Raw genomic sequence first — 17,912 nt, 5'->3', positions numbered from 1 at the left:
TGTCAAAAAATGGACAATTGCTAAAGTCAGGAACACACCTGATATGGGGATGCTTTTGTGGTGTGATAATATCACTGTTTTTCAGCCACACAATGTCTGGAATGGGATTTCCCATGGCTTTGACAGCCAGCTCAACCAGAGTGCCCTGCCTCACCGTGATATTCTTCAGCTTCTCCACAAACTGAGGTCGAGCCAGGCTTTCACGGGCTTCAGACAATAGAGAAAGATAGGGTCAACTGCATGGAAGCTTTGGAGTAAAGAAACAAATTTGTGTCTGACTTACCTTCAACAGAGAGATTTACTGAAACAGATGTCCGTCCAGCTCTGTTCTGAGCAACAACCGTCCATTCTCCAGAGTCTTGCGGTACAGCTGGGACGATGATCAAGGACTGAGTACCATCCTCCTTAATCACTATCTTGTGTGTGTAGTCGTTTACCACTTGTTGTCCTTCAAAGACAGATGAATTACAGAATTTTACAAATCTGGACATTTGAATGTTAAGCTGGTTAAACTATGTTCCTCTCACCATTGTGGAACCAGTATGTATCAGGCATTGGTCTGCCTACAACCTTCAAGTCGAATCTGGCAGTTTGTCCCTCAGAGCATTTAATGGATGAGGGCTTCAAGACAAACACCGGTTTGTAAAGTCTTTCCAGCTGAATCTCATCTGTCTCTTCCAGACGGCGGGCTGGTGAGCGTCCAGGTGAGCGGCTTGGCGAACGGCCCGGGGAGCGACTCAAAGAACGAGGAGATGTGGACCTAAAAAGCCACAAGATGAAGATAAATAAGATAACTTTATATCACAAGTGGCATTTGGCATGTTGCAAACATGGGTCTGCCTCTGTGGTAACAAGATGTGTGTAGAGAAAACCAAAGCATAATCCAAAGCAGGAATAATTGCCTAAACCAAATTTTCCATTTTCCACATAACTATTTTCAAGTTGTTGTTTGTTCTTTTTTTTAATTAGCTTCCTAAACCATTAATTACAGACTCGAACAGAGGGCTGAGGAGTCTCCTTTTTCTACTGCATAAAAGTCAGAAACATTTGGACTAACCTGATCCTCTGCATTGATGGCTGTGGAGTGTATCTCTGAGGTGTGGCAATTCCAGATGGCTCCACATAGAGCTTTCCAGAGCTGACAGCATTGCCCTTCATGTTGGTGGCAAAGGCAGTGTACACCCCTTCATCCTCAGGCAGCACCACAGCCAATCGAAGGCTTGCTCTTCCGTCATGAAGAACCTCCATCTGATATCGACCACCAGGTCTGATGCGCTGGCCGTCTTTGTACCAGACAATCTGACACAGGACAGAAAATTATTTTAAATAAATAATGATGTTTTAATGCTGAAGAGATTGGCTTTTGAGTGTTACAGTCTTAAAATCCAGACCAAACCTTTTGTATTGAACATACCACCAGGTGTAACTTTCAGATTTTGAAACTTCATCACTAGTAGTGTTCCTCAAAGCTTCGTATTTGGACTTACTTTTGTTTTTGCCACCTAATATGCTTGCTGGGAATATTCGCTAACATATGCTAGCTCACCACCATATTTGTGTGAATGAAGCTTATCCATCAGATGATTGCAACTCCCTAATCTATCTAGAGATGGTTTCTTTGTGTGTTCCAACTCACTTCATCCCCACACATTTGGTTATTACATAAAAGAAGTGACCATTTCACTCTCCTTATCTGCATTGTTTACTTGAGTTTAAAGAAAGAAGCCAAATAAGCATTGTGACATTATTATGCATTGTGACAATGTTCATCTCAGACTAATTTCTTGAACATGATAATGAGTTCACTGGACTTAAATGGCTTCCACAGTCACCAGATCTCAACCCAATAGAGGACCTTTGGGATCGGGTGGAATGAGAGATTGCAACTGTGTGATGCTGTCATGTCAATATGGACCAAACTCTCTGAGAAACATTTATATTACCTATCTAAGTCAAAAAGGATTAAGGCAGTTCTGAAGGCAAAAGGGTCCAACCCGGCACTAGCAAGGTGTTCCTAATAAAGTGGCTTGTTAGTGTATCTAACCGCTTTGGTGAAGAAGAAGCCAACTCCTTTTAGAAATTTAGACAAATATCTTTGTACCTTTGGGAGTGGATTTCCAGACATCTTGCAGTGGAAAGTGACGCCCATTCCCTCCATGATGCGGTAGTTTTTGACTGGTGTGCCAAAGGCCGGCTGCACTGCCTCCTCCTCTGCAACAGTCACCGCCATCTCTCCATCCTCAATCACCAGCTCTCTGTAGGAGATTCTCATGATGCGGAGCTCAATCTCCTGAATGATCCTCTCTTCAAACGCGGAAATAAGGAATTCCTGCAAACAATTGGAAAGTGTTTTACATGTAAAGAAAGAACCATGGATTCTAAGAGACATAGTTCACAGGTGCATAGAAGAAGTTACCGTCTCAGAGACAAAGCTCACAGGGGCCGTCACTCTCTCCTGTTCCTTCTCAAACTGACTGATGACCACAGACGGCTCCTGGGTCACTGTTGTCGTTACTTCACTTTTATATGTTACGTCTTGCTGCTTCATGCAGGTTTCATATTCCGCTGTTTGCAAAAACACAAACAATAGAGGGAGAACTGACAAATGTCCTTCCTTACCTAAATAAAATTAAAAAAACAGACTAGTAGCAAAGAGCAAGTGAGAGATGAAAGATGCAGATACCTTCCTCCAGCAGTCTGGCAGAGGCTGAGGCTTCTCCAAGGGGATTCTTAGCAAAGACGGAGTACTCTCCAGCATCATCAGCGAAAGTCATGGAGATCTCCAGCCTGCATTCGCCAGTCTCTTTTCTGTAGGCAACTTTATATCTGATGACATAAAACATACAAGTTTAATAGTGTAAAGTTATTGCTGCTATTTATTTATTCTCTTTCATAACAAATAAATTGTGCCTTTAGACAAAAGCACATAAACCAAAAACAGGCTTGATCACAAATGAAACATGGTCTTCACTTTACACATTATAGTATGTATTGCCATAAGGACCTTTGAATTGAAAGAAAACAAACAAATCTAAAAACTTAAATTCAGTGATAACTATAGAAGCATCATATCGTACAAAATGTAATATAGATTTGTTTTTCTCTGTATCCACAATTATCTGGGCTTCATCCAGGTCTTCCAGACCTAAATACTTGCTTGATTTGCAGCTTTTCCCACCTTACTTGTGGTTGATCATCTGTATCATGTGTTTCCTTGTGAAATACTTAAAAAAATACTTACATTTTTATTAAAATGTCTCCCAAATGACTGAACATACAGTGGCCTACAAAAGTATGCATACTCTTAAACTTTTCCACATTTTCTCTCATTATGACCACAAACATACATTTATTTTTGTTGGAATTTTACGTGAAAGACCACCACAAAGTGGCATACAAATGTGAAGTGGAAGGAAAATTATACGTTTTAATTTCATTTCATTAAAAATTGAAAAGGGCAGTGTGCAAAAGTGCATTCAATTGCCTTCAGATATTTCCAGGTGATTGTTGACCCAATGACCTTATCTCATCTCATCACATATACAGTTGTTTTGTGACAGCCTTGTGGTAATAAATGTCTATCCATCTATTTTTTGGCCCACCATATCCCTTTAGGGGTCACAGAGCCTAACCCAGCTTCTGTTGGGTGAAGCCTTTAAACACCCTGGACAGGTAGCCAGACTTGTCAGATTTGTGTAGTTAGTAGGAGAGTGATAATTGGAACAAAAAACAATTCCTCAGTGTCTGAGTGTCACTTTGGAGTGTTTCTACAAAAGCAATCCCTCATTACATATTTTTTTCTTCAGGAGTCGTTTAGAATTTCACAACTTTGCACCTGTATCCAGTGGTGAGCGGTACGCCGTTCTTCTTCCAGATGATGTGGGGTTTCGGGTTCCCTCCAATCTGGCAGTCAAAGTAGACACTTCCTCCCTCCACTAGCTTCTGTGCGGTGGGTTTTTGGATGAAGAAGGGAGCTTCAGATTCTCCTGTGCTCACCTCTTTCTGCTCCTTTGTCTCAACAGAAAAACTGAGGGATAGGAAGAGTTTAATGAGAACCTGCAGCTGTTTTTCCTCCAGGGATTTAAACAATGCAGCGGGTCTTTAAAACACACCTCTGTGTTTGTGTCATTCCAGTTTCTATCACAGCAGTTTCCTCTCTGCTCTCAATATCCTCTGATACTACAATACAGAGAAAATTAACAGATTTATGCATCAAAATACAAAATATTTGACTTTGCATTGATTACTATTAGTTCTAGGAGTATACACATAGATTTTAGGGAATTTTTTGACCACATAAAGTTTTACCAAAGCCAAAATTAGGTCGTGACATATGCATATGAGAGACATGCGCAGACTTAAATGTAGTGAATCTAAAAACTGAGGTTATACAAAGGTATGATGTTTGTCTCTAACAAGAAAAAAATCAAATGTCTTTGATTAAAAAAAAAAATAAAGACCAGAGATGACTGTGTATCCTTTAAAGGACAAAAGAGATTAAATCAATTGACCTAAAAGTACCAAAAAACAGAGTAACATCTCAGGATTCTAATGTTGATTTAAAAAGTGTGTTAGGATAGACACCTTTGACAAGCAGGTAGCAGGATGTGCTGATGGTTCCCGCCTGGTTGGTGGCGGTGCATGTGAAGCGCCCGCTGTCTTCAGCAAACGCCTCGCGGATCACCATCTGGGCATATCCGTTCTCATAACTGATTTGGAAGTCGATTGAGTTCTCAATTTTGTAGTCTTCTCTGAACCACATGATGACTGGGGCGGGCTGGCCGCTGATCTGGCACTCCAGGGTCACAGACTCGCCCTCTGTTACAGTCAAGTTTTTCAGGCCCTAGAATGAGACACAGATTACCATCAGATAGCTAAAATCATGCATCTGTCTTCAAGACTAGACCTCAACTTTAAGGGAAGTACAGGTGTGTCTTGTAGTTTTCTTGAGGCTCGTACGACCACCTCAAGTGACATCATGAAATATAAAAAATACTTTTGTGTACATGAAGATTTTTGAAGAACTTGTTTTCTTTTTAATAAGTACCTCAAATTTTATATAAATGTATATTATTATTATTACTTTTATTTCATTTAGTAACAATAAATAACATCTAAATATACTAAATAAATATAAAACAATTAATAAATGAAAAGAAAGATGAAAACTTATGTTATCTGCCCCTCTTGCTAAATGAACAAAATTAAATCACAATATATCAAACAAGGAAAATAAAAATGGTATTTTACATGAATATTAAATACATATAAACAAAAATACATGCACATTTACATAAACAGTTGTCTGTACAAACCCTCATTTAATTCGTTTTACCTACACTAGGTCCAGTGGCATTAGCTACATATGTTTTTTTGAATCCTACCAACTTCTTTATAACTAAAATGGACACAAAAACGTAATACCCACATGGTTTCGGTACAATTTACAAATTAAGGCAAGTCAACAGAAACCTTGTTTTTTAGCGTAACATTAGATTTCAGTTTCTACAGAAGCATAATTCAAATGTCAAAATATTTGGATTTCAAATGTTATTTGATTTAGATTATGATAATGTTTGCCTGAATAACCATCATTGAGTGTATGCGGTATGAGAATTGGACTGAGTGACTCATTCCTCCTGGTGTTCCAAACAGGAAGTACTTGTGAGTTCCAAGAAGCCAAAATCCTGTGGCCTCGTATAGAGAAATAAACAGCTTTACTCAGTCAATATATTTGTCAGAATAAGCATTCTTGCTCTGACACATTTTTTAATATGTTCTTGACAATCCTCATTCTTTTTTCAAGTTATAGACTGGCCAATCAGATGCCTCATTAGAAGAATGTGGTTTCATGTCTTACGTTCAAAACATTGATTGACAAATTCTTCCTAGCCTTCTTTTAGCAGAAGAGGTGTGGCCTTCCAACAATCTCACTCCTAATTGGTGGAACTGGTTGCCATAGACACATTGACTCAGGCCAACTCGGACCAATCACTGCTTACTGACATTCTGTGGCTCCAACATGGCGACATCCTTATCATTAAAAAAAAGGCGTATTAATTGATATCATTTGGTCGGAGATGGAAGGAAGCGGTTTTCCATGGGTGACGTTTAACTCACACTCAGTCAAGTTCTCATATGCAGTCAATGATAAGGACACAGGTGGAGTCACATGACAAACAGGAAGCGTACTCACAGCGATGATGGTTGGGGGAACAGCTGGTTCCTGAGCTCTTGTGGGCACAGCAGCAGTCTCCTACAAGAACAACAACAAGAGTTACTCCCAGAAAACAAGGAGCGTAAGTGATGTCAGAAGGGAAGAGGAGGGTTATGGGAAATGAAACTCTATGTAAGGGACGGAGGGAGGAATATCAAAAAGGAGGAAGGTGGCGTGTGATTGGCTGCTGGGATCTAAAATGAGAGTTCACACAAGAGTTAAAGGTGAAGAGAGGACGGCAGGAAAGAACCAACCTGCGGCTCCCAGTCCTCAAACTCCTCCTCACTCACTGCATAAGCCCCGCCCTCGAACTGCCTTTCATATCTGATGTCCCTAAACAGAGTAGGGGGCCGCTCTGTGGTCTCCCTCGCCTCCACAAATGCCACCCTGCGAGATGGACTGGGAGACTTGACCGGCTTGATGACCTTTCTGGGAGCAGAGGGGGAGGAGAGCTCTTTGTGCAGAGCAGCGACGGCAGAGCCGGCCACGGACACCTGACCGGCCAATGAGAGAGCAGCATTAGCCATCTTCAAGAACAAACCAGGGTTCCGCACTCTGAGGATTAGTGAGTGAAGACCGTCATAGAAACGCAAATGGAGGGAATAAGGAACAAGAAAGCGGCTGGAGAGAGTGACATTTATTCGGAAGATCACAAAACAGAAGAAAAAGGAGTTGGAAGTGTTTGACATTTTCAAACGGGGTGAAGTGCAGTTGAGACTCGATCAGGGAAGGGTGCTTTAGGATGGAGCAGATCAGAGTGAAGAGCAACACTGTGGATGCTGCGTGTTAAGACGTGGATGTGTTAAAGATGGCGCTGATGGGATGGGGTCAGGCCCGGCAGCTGGTCCTCTTACCTCGTGGCTCAGGTCAGGTTTAGGAACAGAAACTTTGGAAACTGTGAAATGTGGAACTGAGACGGCAGCAGTGTCCACACGGGAGGACATTTCTGTTGTTCTCTGAATCTGGAGCAACCAACAAAGTGTTTAGATGGGTAAGACGGCATCAACAGTAAGACGTTGAAACATGATGCAACGGGATTCAAGGAAGTCCTCGGACCTGGAGCGTCTGGACTCTGTGCTGGTCTGTGGACACTGCAGAGTCAGCGGGAGATGATTCTATTGCAACGGCTTGTTCCTCAAGACTTAAGGCCATGTCCTGCTCTAATTCCATCCCGAAAGCCTCTTCGGCCCAGCTGCCCTCTGGCACGGGCTGACGCACACGAGCGAGGTCAACAGCGGCCACCACGGTGGCGACCGCATCAGCTTTTTTCTCAGTCACAGCCTGAAGACACAACAGGCAGTACAGGGGTCTCAGAGAGGTCACACAACCAGTTAGACCCCACGGACAAGAGAAATATGCAACATGGAGACTCAGCATAAAAACATGTGACCTGAAACATGTGAGAAACATGTAACACATGACCAATGAAACATGAAAACAAGACATGAGAACGATTGGAGACACTACAATTATCTTGAGAAATATGTTCTAATAAATACACTATAAGAAGTAGACACCAGAGATGAAAGGCATACAATGGTCCCTTGATGTAACACAGTTCACCTTCTGTAGTTTTGTTGTTTTGCAGATATTTTTTTAACAGTTTTGAAGATTTTTTTTTCTCCTTTCAGTGCATCATGTTCTGCACTATTGTCTGTAGACCTTTGTCAATCAATCTTCTCCCTGCTGTCTCCGTACAGAATGCGTTTAATTTCAATTAGGTTTTTCATTCTACTAAACTTGACTTGTTTTTATATGAAGGTTTGAACTTTGAGAATATAAACATGAGAGAAAAGTTTGAAAAAGTTCATGTCTGTCTGAGAAAAGTGTTTTTATAATGTGTACTGAGGGGTTTTACAGCCTTAAGTCATATGTAATAATGTATAAAATGAAGCTGACTGCTTTGCAGATTTTATCTACTCTGGATTATTTTTACAATTGAACTTCCATGATAAATGGGGGAATACAACACTAGCAAAAGAAATGGCAGAAGAGAATGATGAGGGATTGAACTTTGACACGTGTGGAACATAAAAACTGAAACATGAAAGCTACATCTCGTGAGATGAATGACTAAACACACATGTATTCTAAGAAACAAGACATGGTAGACATGACACAGGACATGTGACCCAACCGGACTACATGTTGGCAGGGGCGTCCAGTATAAATATGAAGTCAATGTACAGACGTGTCAGAGGGTTTTAGTGTTAGGGTTGGTGGTCTAGGGACAACGCAGTTTGGGCAGCACACCTATGTGGCCCAGTGAAAATATTCAAACCTTTGTAAAGAACTCACTTTGTGTAAACCAATCAGGAATTCAGCTTTGGCCTGGGAAAAGTTGATGACGCAATAAGCAGATGGAGTCCAAAACCAACGTGGAGGAGAATCCCCTTGAACTTTGTAATATTTTACTTTAGTCCTTCGAGACTATATTTAAAAGATCCTCTAATTTCATTTTTATTTTCAGTTTTTTCCCCTCCTTGGACTAATTCGGTATAGCAAGTCATCAAACTGGGTCACAGAGAGACGGAAGTACCGCTGACAGCGGCCATCATTCAGATGCAGCTCCAGCAGTAGATGGTGAACTACAGCATACTGAGAGAGTCTCTGAATGATCTCATGAACCCAGACAGGGAGACCTAATGTCTTTAATATTAATTAACTTGATCTCTCAACATCATTTAATTCTTCCATTCACTGTGAATGGGGTAATCATCCAGCAGTTAATTTGCCGCATGTCCAAACAGAAGTGAAGGACGTGAATTTGGCTGCACAAATCCCATTCGGTGTGAACGTAGCATAACACGAGATGGACACATGACATGAGACAGACATGTAAGTATAAGTCATACATGTAAGACAAAAACTGAGATGAAAGGAAATTATGCCATAAGAAACGTGTGACCCCGAGACACATGGAATAAAACAACAAAAGACGAAGACATGAAAGACATGACATGAGAAGTTCATGAGAAATGTGTAGTGTGAGAAACGTGTGACCTGAAAGAAAACTGAAATGGAAAATGAAGGTCATAAAAGACATGAAAGAGAAACACTGAGTCCGGAACAGAAATGGGATCTGAGGAGGAAGACAATATTTTAAAAAATAAAGGACAACCAAGAAACCTGAAAGAAAAATATGACTTCCAAAACGTCACATTTGAGAGAAAGAAATTGGGATGTGTGATCTAAAAAAGGAACGACATTAAAGGAAACATGACAGAAGTACAAAATAATATGTGTGACATGAAGGAAACCAATGAGTGAAACGAGGGAACTCTCTCTGGTAAGGAATTTACGCTATTATTTACAAAATGGTGAGATCAACATGTGAAGTATTCGTGTCCATCTTTTTTTTTTTTTTTTTATCAAATAAATTATAATGTTAGATTTATGTCATCTTTGCCTTCATAGTTAAAATATAAGCAAAAATGAAGGACTAATGTCTGGATGCTGGACGGATGAAGCGCAGTGCATTCAAACCACATCCAGAAAGGTGGAGTCGTCCTCACCTGTCTGCTGGTGGCCACTTGCTGCTCCCAATGCTTCTCCATGTGCAGCTGAGCAGCGCTGCTGACGCTGGTCATGCTGGTCATGCTGGTCATGCTGGCGTAACTGCCCTCAGCCACGTAGTCCTCCTGCTTCCAGGGTGGCAGCACCTCTGCAGAGGCAGATACCTGCAGCCGGAAAAAGGTCACAGTAGAACTGGTTGAAGAATTAAAAAATCACAATTCTTGTTGTGATGGAGAACTTTAAGACTTTTCTGATAGAAGATCCTAAAGAAACGATCAGAAATGTCTTTGGAACTTTAACTTCTCTCCTTCTGTCGCTGTTTCTCACCACCAACTTCTCATTTTAATCGACTCTTTAAAAAAGGGATGGTTAAACTACGGCCAAGGACGTTAAACTATTTAATCCAGCCAAATTGGAATAAACTATATTTATAATCCTTAACCATTTTTTTCTGGTGTCTCACCATACTACTACGAATTCTAAATTCATGTGATGAGAGTTTGAGGATTTGTTGTTTTTCTGATTTTCATGTGTGTTTTCTGATTTGGACCAACATTTTTCCGATCATTCCAACACCGCATGAATGCAGTATTTCTCTAAATTTTCATTTTTCCTCAGAAACATCAATCCATTGATGTGATCAACACTAAAATAAGAAAAAAATCCACATTTTTTTAAAATAAAAAACTACAATGTTTTAAAAGATATATTTATTTTCAACCCAAAGAAAGCATATCTTTTTCAGATTTGTTATGTTAAAATCTGATCCAGTTAGACGCTCTAAAAATAACTTGATGGAAAAACAGAAGAAAAAGTAAAACGTTTTGTTACACATATCGGTTACTTTAAGTGTGAATAATTAATGTTTACTGAAAATATGTAAGAATTCTTCCTGAGGATAATCAATAAGCATTCATTTGTTACTTGAAAACTTGATTTGCAATGTGCAGGGGTGATTTCTAGATTTATATGAATTTATATTCTGATTATAATCAATAATTATTACATATCTGTTACACAATGTGTGATTCGTGTTACTGTTTACTGAAATCATGTAATGTTTTCTGAGATAATCAATAAGTACTTTGTTTTGTGTCTTTAAAAAAATGGCAGTCAATCAGATTAGAACTGGAAAATGAAAACTATGCAAATCTTTGAAATTAAATGACTTGTAAGCAGTGTTGGGACTAACGCCGTTTAAGTATAACGGCGTTACTAACGGCGTTATAAATCAAGTAATTTAGTAATCTAACTAATTACTTTCATCCTCGCTGTAACGCCGTTATAGTTACTTCGTGTAAATCGCGGCGCGTTACTTCAAAGTTTGATGATCTTGCTGGAGCTGGGCGCTTCGCACCCGAGCGTTCCGCGTCAATTCTGGCCGGAAGTTGCATCAAGATACATGAGAAAATCCGGTTTCTTTTCAAAATATAACCAGTTTTTCACAATAAAATGCCGCGATTGACAAATGTGATCATGTTTTTGTATCTAAACAGGCGGTAGACACGGATATAAACATTACAATCACAACACAAACGTGCAAACGAGTTACTTTGCCAAGTAACTAATTACTTTGAAGATGCAGTAATTGAGTTACTAACTCAATTACTTTTTGGGAGAAGTAACTAGTAACTATAACTAATTACTTTTTTGAAGTGAGATGCCCAACACTGCTTGTAAGAAGTGGTAATGTATTTAAATTTGCTTCTTCCCACTCCTTTTCAAGGAAACAACCAACCTCTACTTGACTGGTAAATAATCACAATATTTAACAAATGAAATGTTGCTTTTAGTTTGATTTTTTAATAAATGAATGTAGTTATTTCTGTGATAAGTTTGATAAATCTGTGGGATTTTTTTGGCTTTTATTGTCCACAAATTATGCTTGGAAAAAAAAAACAGATCAATCAATTAACCAAGCAATAAATGTGTGGCTCTCTTCTGTAAATATTGTCTCAAGTTAAGTCATGAGTCATGAGAAAGCCCAAACATACACGGAGAGAACATCCAAACTCCACACAGAAAAAAACCCAGATGAGGTTTCAAATTAGTTCTTAGGATTTGTGTAAGAAGAAGTTAACATAAAACTCCTACCTGTTTCCTGGCCATCACAGGAGATTTGACTGGTCTGATAGAAGTGGCAGATATTCTGCTGGAGGGAGAGACAGATCTGCAGACAGCAGCAAACAGTATTAAATACATCTACATAACATTGGGGAGGTGAGGGGGAGGTGGGGGGTGATTCTTACGTGACGGAGGCTGGAGTCGGTCCCTTCACGTGTCTCACAGGTGATGGGGACTGTTGACGGCCTCCTGTTACCTTGGAAACGTAGGAGGGTGGGGACTTGGACGTTGGCTTGGGGGGGACCCGTGGGGGGGTTTTGTGAGCCAAATGCTGAGTCATCATTCCTGTTTCTACGTGCATCTCCATCATGGTGGTGGCCTGAAAACTGGCCTCAACCTTCTGGAAAATAAAAAAAAAATGTATATGTATCGTTCAAAGCTTTGGGCACTGATTTAATCCTCTTTTTTCTCAAAGGTTTTGAAGACACAGGATAAAGTTGAGCTTTTAACTATATAGTCTTTTCCACAAAGCAGTTCTCTGCCAAACAAATCACTAAATTGAAATATCTATTTCATCTGGTTTCATATTTTGGAAAAAAAAATGACATGCCTAAAGTCTTTCAAACAAAAAACTGATGAAGTGAATTAATATTCTCTTCCATGTTTGTTTCCTGCTAAAGATACAACATCTGTACACTGTTGAGAGATATTTGGGTTTAAAAATGTCTCACCCTCTGCACTGTGGTCTGAGAAGTCTCCATCTGGGATGAGGACACAATGGTCTTTGTCTTCTTGGAAGGAACAGTTTCTTCACCTGTATCAGAAACACATCAGCAGCTTTAGCACTGATCTGGATTTGACACAGACCTGGTAGAACTGATGATCCTCACTTTGAACCAGCAGCTCTGCGGTGGACGTGGCCCGTCCGCTGCTGTTTGTTGCTGTTACTGAATAGGTCCCAGAATCCTCTGGGAAGGCTTCGGCAATCAGCAGACTGTACACGTCTCCGTTCTGCAGGATCCGGAAGTCTGCCGAGCTCTGGATCTCAGCCCCTTCTCTGTAGAACTTCACCACAGGCGTGGGGATGCCTGTCACCCGGACGTCGAGCCTCACCTGGCTGCCCTGCCTCACGGTAGAGCTCTGAAGTCTTTGAAGAAAGTTTGGCGGCACCGTCTCTGCTGCAGGGAAACACAACGGACCAGACATCAGCCTGGAGCTTTGACCAGAACTTCACCAAGCATTCATCAGTAAAAACAAATTTTAACTTAAGCCTTAGACCTGGGGACTCAAACTCAATCTCACAAGGGGCCAAAATCCAAAACGCACCTTAGGTCACGGGCCGAACAGAATAAACATTTATTGAACACTAAACTACGTATTAAAAACGTTATAACCATAAGTTTTTAACATAATTATAAACTAGATATATAGCATTACCTGTGATAATGCTAGTGTGAATGTTGTGAGCTGAATTTGGCAGCTGAAGATGCTGAAATTGATGGCTTAAAACTCTGAAGCTGATAGCTGAAAATGCTGAAGTTAATAGCCAGCTAAAATATTAGCTAAATCCCAAATTAGCCTAAAAAACTGAAAAAAAAGAAAAAAATAGATTAGCCAAAACAGCTAGCATGTAGCTGAAAAAATAGCTAAACTTCATAATATCCTAAAAAAAAAATGAAATTAGCAAAACAGCTTTTCTGTAATCAGTAGCCTCCTTCCAAAACAGCCTAAAAACCTAAATTAGCCATACAGCTAGCATGTAACTGAAATATTAGCTAAACACCAAAATAGCCTAAAAAATCTTAGTAAATGCACGAATAGTCCAAACAGCTAGCAGAATGCCAGATGTTTAAATTTTAAAACTGTACTTTTTTTCAACATAATTATGAATAATAAACAGGTAGGAATATTATTCCAGAATAAATCAACTTAAATTTTAAATAACTTTCAGTTTTTTGCTCTCACTAAAATATATTTTGTCAAAATTATTTAAGTTAGAAATGAGGGCGAGATAACATCGGGCCATTAATAACAATAAAATAATAGATCTGGAGGACCAGATCCGGCCACCGGGCCTCGACTTTGACACATGTGCCTTAGCCATATACACCCATACAGGGAGTTTACCCGTACGGGTGTGGCGGGTTTTTGGAGTGTCTGGTCCACAGGAGGACCATCGAGAGGATCGACCGCATCTTAAATGGGGTGCAGGTGTCCATGCAGGAATGTAGAGCTGTCATGTGAGTGCTAAATGAAGCATTTGGGGAGTGTTCGTAAGGCTAATGTTGGTTGTACACACTTATGACATACTGTTGTATGTTGGCCTTATGCCACACTATCATTAGTAAAGTGCGAGTACTGGTTCCTCAGATACCGTACAAATGTAGTACTGTATATCAACACGAACTAGACTCGGATTGTCTCATTTCTAAATTCTTACAGTCCACACTTACCACATGAACAGTAAGGCTTCTTGCAGCCTTACAGCCCTAGACCACTCATGTGTATTTTTTCAGCTTGTTTTTGGTTGCGTGTTTATGCCTTGCAGAGGCTTGCCCCAGCAGCAGCAGCAGCTGAATTCCTTAAGATAAACCTATAATTTGTCCCTGCTGTTGGCCTTGGCCTTAGGAGTGTGTGAGAGCCTGCTTTCAATGGTTTGCCATTTATTTTGACCCCAATCTTTTGGTTCTAGTTTTTGTACGCTTTATGTTCCTTTATCACTAGTAGTAATTTTTTGGAGAGGGGGTTATTGAGTGCTAATAAAACACAAAGTTCTTCTCTTTGATTTATTGTCATGAATTGTAGCCACACATTAAAAAGGCCACCAGAGTCATCAGCAGAGTTTCTCTTACCAGCACAGAGATGCTCATGCGTTTAGTTTTACCTGGTTAGATGATTGTAAAGCCCTGCTCTGTGTCTTTTTCAAACTTACAATGATTACAGAACCCAGCGGTACGAGTTCTGACGAGGACCAGGGGGCAAGAAAACATTACACCCATTTTTAAAATGCTGCATTGACTCCCTGTGCATTGCAAGATTGATTTTAAGATTTTTTTTATTATTTTTATTATTATTTTAGCCCCAGTGTTTCATGTGCTGTTATCTTAATTTTTCCTTTATGTTACCTAACTCTTCCTTTTTCCCTGGATTTGGGACGTAACTGGGAATTGAAAAATAAAAAATATGTACGACTTGCCTACGTCTCACCCTGACTAACCCTTAAGTGTTGTTTAAGTGTTCGCTACGACCTGTTGTTTCCCGCAAAATGCCCGTAAAAAAAATATACACGAACATTTTGGCTCTACAGGTTCAAATGAGAGGTCTACAATTTTTATGTTTGATGCAGGCCTCATGTGTGCCCGTACAGATCTGACCATTTTTGACCCATATCCACCTGTAAGAACAGTTGTGACAAAAGCTTAAGCAATCCAAACATCTTTTGAAACTATCTGAAGATACAAGAAGAAAATAAAGTCCCATTAATTTAACATCACAGGACTCTTTTGTCCATTTTGATATTTATCTTTCAGAAGAGTTGAACCATTGTTTGATACTTCTTGTGATTCCCCCTCTTCATCTCTGCTTTCCATAATGACACTCAAAACCCCCCACAACACCCCTCTTTAGTGTGTCTGACCACTGATGAGTCCTCACAGTTTAGACAATGCTTGATTCCTGTTAAGGAAAGATATGCTGCAGCAGCTGCATCTAAATCGGTTTTATCATTGGATTGAATGACATGTGCCCCCCCCTCCCAGGACCCAGCGTCAGATAAATTTAGACCACGATAGGCCTCTGTAAGAACATCACTGGTTTCTGACTGTTTGTTCCCAGAAAGTCCTGATTATCACACGGTCACTAATCTGATGTCACGACGCCTTGTTTCTGATACCAAACATGAAAGAACCCAACACCAAAAAAAATAAAAAAAATAAAAAAACACCCAAATCACCAAACCAAAACCAGAGGGAGCTAAAGAGCTGCAATTTTCAAACGAAGAGCTGTTTTTTGGCCAAAATCTATTTAGTAGGGGTGTAAGGATAGAATTGATTTGACAATATATTGAAATATTTCATTTGGTAATACTTGTATAAATTTAAAATACTGATAATATCATACTTAGTTAATTTTTGATGAGCATCCTTTAGTATCTTACTTTTGTTTTCTGTATAAATCCCTGACCGCTAGGTGGCAGCACACTGAGCCTCTTTGAGCAGCTCTAAACTGTGACCAAAACAACAAGATCTCATGAGAACCAGCTTGTGTAAAATATAGCCTTGCGATTTTTATTGTTATGAGATATGTACCATTTAGTTTTTACTTAGGATGGGTACCGAAACGAAGGTCTATACCACACTGCTGCCAGTATCAGTACACAATTGCAGATACTCAATGTTGTGATCAATCAATAAAATTAAGTTTACCATTTCATGACAACAAAAGATGCATTAAAATCCAGGTTAGAGTTTTTTTTCTTAGTCGTAGGCAACGCTTAAAAAAAGGTGAAAAAATGTTCTCATTTTGGGATATTTCACGAAATACATCGTGAGACGTATCAAGATACATATTGTGTTGTCAGGCTCTTGCAATACACACCCCTACTATTTAGATTTGTTGTATTTCTTAAATGTGCAAACGTATCACATGTCATCTGCCCACTTTAAAATATATCTCTATATATAAAATATATAGTTTTCCCAAACAATATTTAAAAAATACATAATTCTACGGAAAAAAGAAAAAAAAAACTGAACTTTGCCTTCAATCAAACTCACTTTTAAGATAGCAGAACTGATATGGGATAATGGGCGGAGCCTGATCATGAGCTGGCCAATCACAGTAGATGTATTTTATTAATACAGAAGATGGAAGGAAGAGTCTGTAAGTCAAAACTTTAGATTTTTTTCTTTTTTATATATAAAATTGAGATAAACACTTTCTTGGTTCCCAGGTGACTTCACCCACCTGTGACTTGTAGTTCAGCAGTGCTTGTGGCTTGTCCAGCTCCGTTGGTTGCTCTGACAGAAAAGCGTCCGCTGTGTGCGGCGGTCACGGCGGGGATCGTCAAAACAGCACGGCCATCGCTGAATGAGATCTGAACGCCGGGAAGAGCAGCGGCAGAAAGAACCTGGCCATCACGAAACCAGCTCACCTCAGGAACTGGAGAACCTGGGTGAGAGCGTGACGTCAGAGGATCCCGACAGAACATTCAGAACTCGACCTTTTCAGCAGCTTCCTTCTTACCACTAACTTGAGCTTCGAACGTGGCGGCACTACCCTCAAGTGCCACAACGCTCTGAAGCGGCTGTGTGAACGTCGGCGCCTGTGTTGACATGTTGGTTGGCACCCTGCAGATACACCAAACAGTCAAAGTCAGTAACAAGAAACAGCTCGAATTCCACTTCCTGTTCATGAAAATTTAGATAAACTGTGACAAATAGTCGAGGGTGTCCACTCCTCTGATTTCATCTTTTAGGGTATTTATGTTCTCAATTACAAATTGGCTGATGTCATTCGCATGTGTTTAAGTGCGAGCACAAAACGGATGGAAATTCTTCTTGGCTGCATGTATTACATGTGGCCAAGATGCACATTGTTGCATTTGGCTGCACATATTTCACCCAAATTTTATTGTTAGGAATGGTTACCAAGTGGCACGGTGAAAATTTTAAGTGCCACTTTATTAAGCCCTGTATCAACATATTTTACAAATTACAAAATAAGAGCAGCCAAGAACAAGTTCTGAACACGTATTATAGAAATCATGTGTCACGTTGTTACATTATTTTTAGCTTTTTGGTTAAATTTGCTACTTTAAATCTCTTTAGCAAAATTCAAAAATCAGTAATTCAGCTAAAATTAATCACAAATGTAAGGATATATATTTAATTTTATTGGAAATTACACCAGTAGAATAACTTCATATTAAGAATGGTTGAAATACAAAAAAATTAAAATCCCAGAAAATATTATTTAAAGTATAACTTTGGTAAATTACAGTGTCATACTAATCAGTTTAATAATTACTGTATTTTCCGGCAAATAAGTCACAGTTTTTTTCATAGTTTTGCCAGAGGTGCAACGTATACTTAGCAGCGATATATTTGTGTTTTTT

General features: G+C 39.6%; 1 protein-coding gene across 1 annotated transcript in view; it reads right to left on the bottom strand.

The window, feature by feature from the left end:
* ttn.2 (titin, tandem duplicate 2) overlaps positions 1-17,912 on the bottom strand; it is a 211,120-nt gene that overhangs the window by 186,795 nt on the left and 6,413 nt on the right. The window contains exons 2-22 of the mRNA XM_036209774.1: positions 17,042-17,145; positions 16,763-16,966; positions 12,688-12,975; positions 12,529-12,611; positions 11,983-12,197; positions 11,828-11,903; positions 9,607-9,897; positions 7,262-7,498; positions 7,072-7,179; positions 6,448-6,744; positions 6,197-6,256; positions 4,585-4,843; positions 4,113-4,179; positions 3,836-4,027; positions 2,684-2,826; positions 2,417-2,565; positions 2,102-2,329; positions 1,058-1,299; positions 528-760; positions 284-448; positions 39-207 (exon numbers count right to left, since the gene is read on the bottom strand). Of these exons, the coding sequence (XP_036065667.1) occupies positions 39-207; positions 284-448; positions 528-760; positions 1,058-1,299; positions 2,102-2,329; positions 2,417-2,565; positions 2,684-2,826; positions 3,836-4,027; positions 4,113-4,179; positions 4,585-4,843; positions 6,197-6,256; positions 6,448-6,744; positions 7,072-7,179; positions 7,262-7,498; positions 9,607-9,897; positions 11,828-11,903; positions 11,983-12,197; positions 12,529-12,611; positions 12,688-12,975; positions 16,763-16,966; positions 17,042-17,132 (3,797 nt within the window). The 5' untranslated portion in view covers positions 17,133-17,145. The remainder of the gene's footprint in view (positions 1-38; positions 208-283; positions 449-527; positions 761-1,057; positions 1,300-2,101; positions 2,330-2,416; positions 2,566-2,683; positions 2,827-3,835; positions 4,028-4,112; positions 4,180-4,584; positions 4,844-6,196; positions 6,257-6,447; positions 6,745-7,071; positions 7,180-7,261; positions 7,499-9,606; positions 9,898-11,827; positions 11,904-11,982; positions 12,198-12,528; positions 12,612-12,687; positions 12,976-16,762; positions 16,967-17,041; positions 17,146-17,912) is intronic.

The sequence above is a fragment of the Oryzias melastigma genome, linkage group LG21 (genome assembly GCF_002922805.2).
Source record: "Oryzias melastigma strain HK-1 linkage group LG21, ASM292280v2, whole genome shotgun sequence".
Lineage (NCBI taxonomy): Eukaryota > Metazoa > Chordata > Actinopteri > Beloniformes > Adrianichthyidae > Oryzias > Oryzias melastigma.
This window is presented reverse-complemented; position numbering and strand designations above follow the sequence as displayed.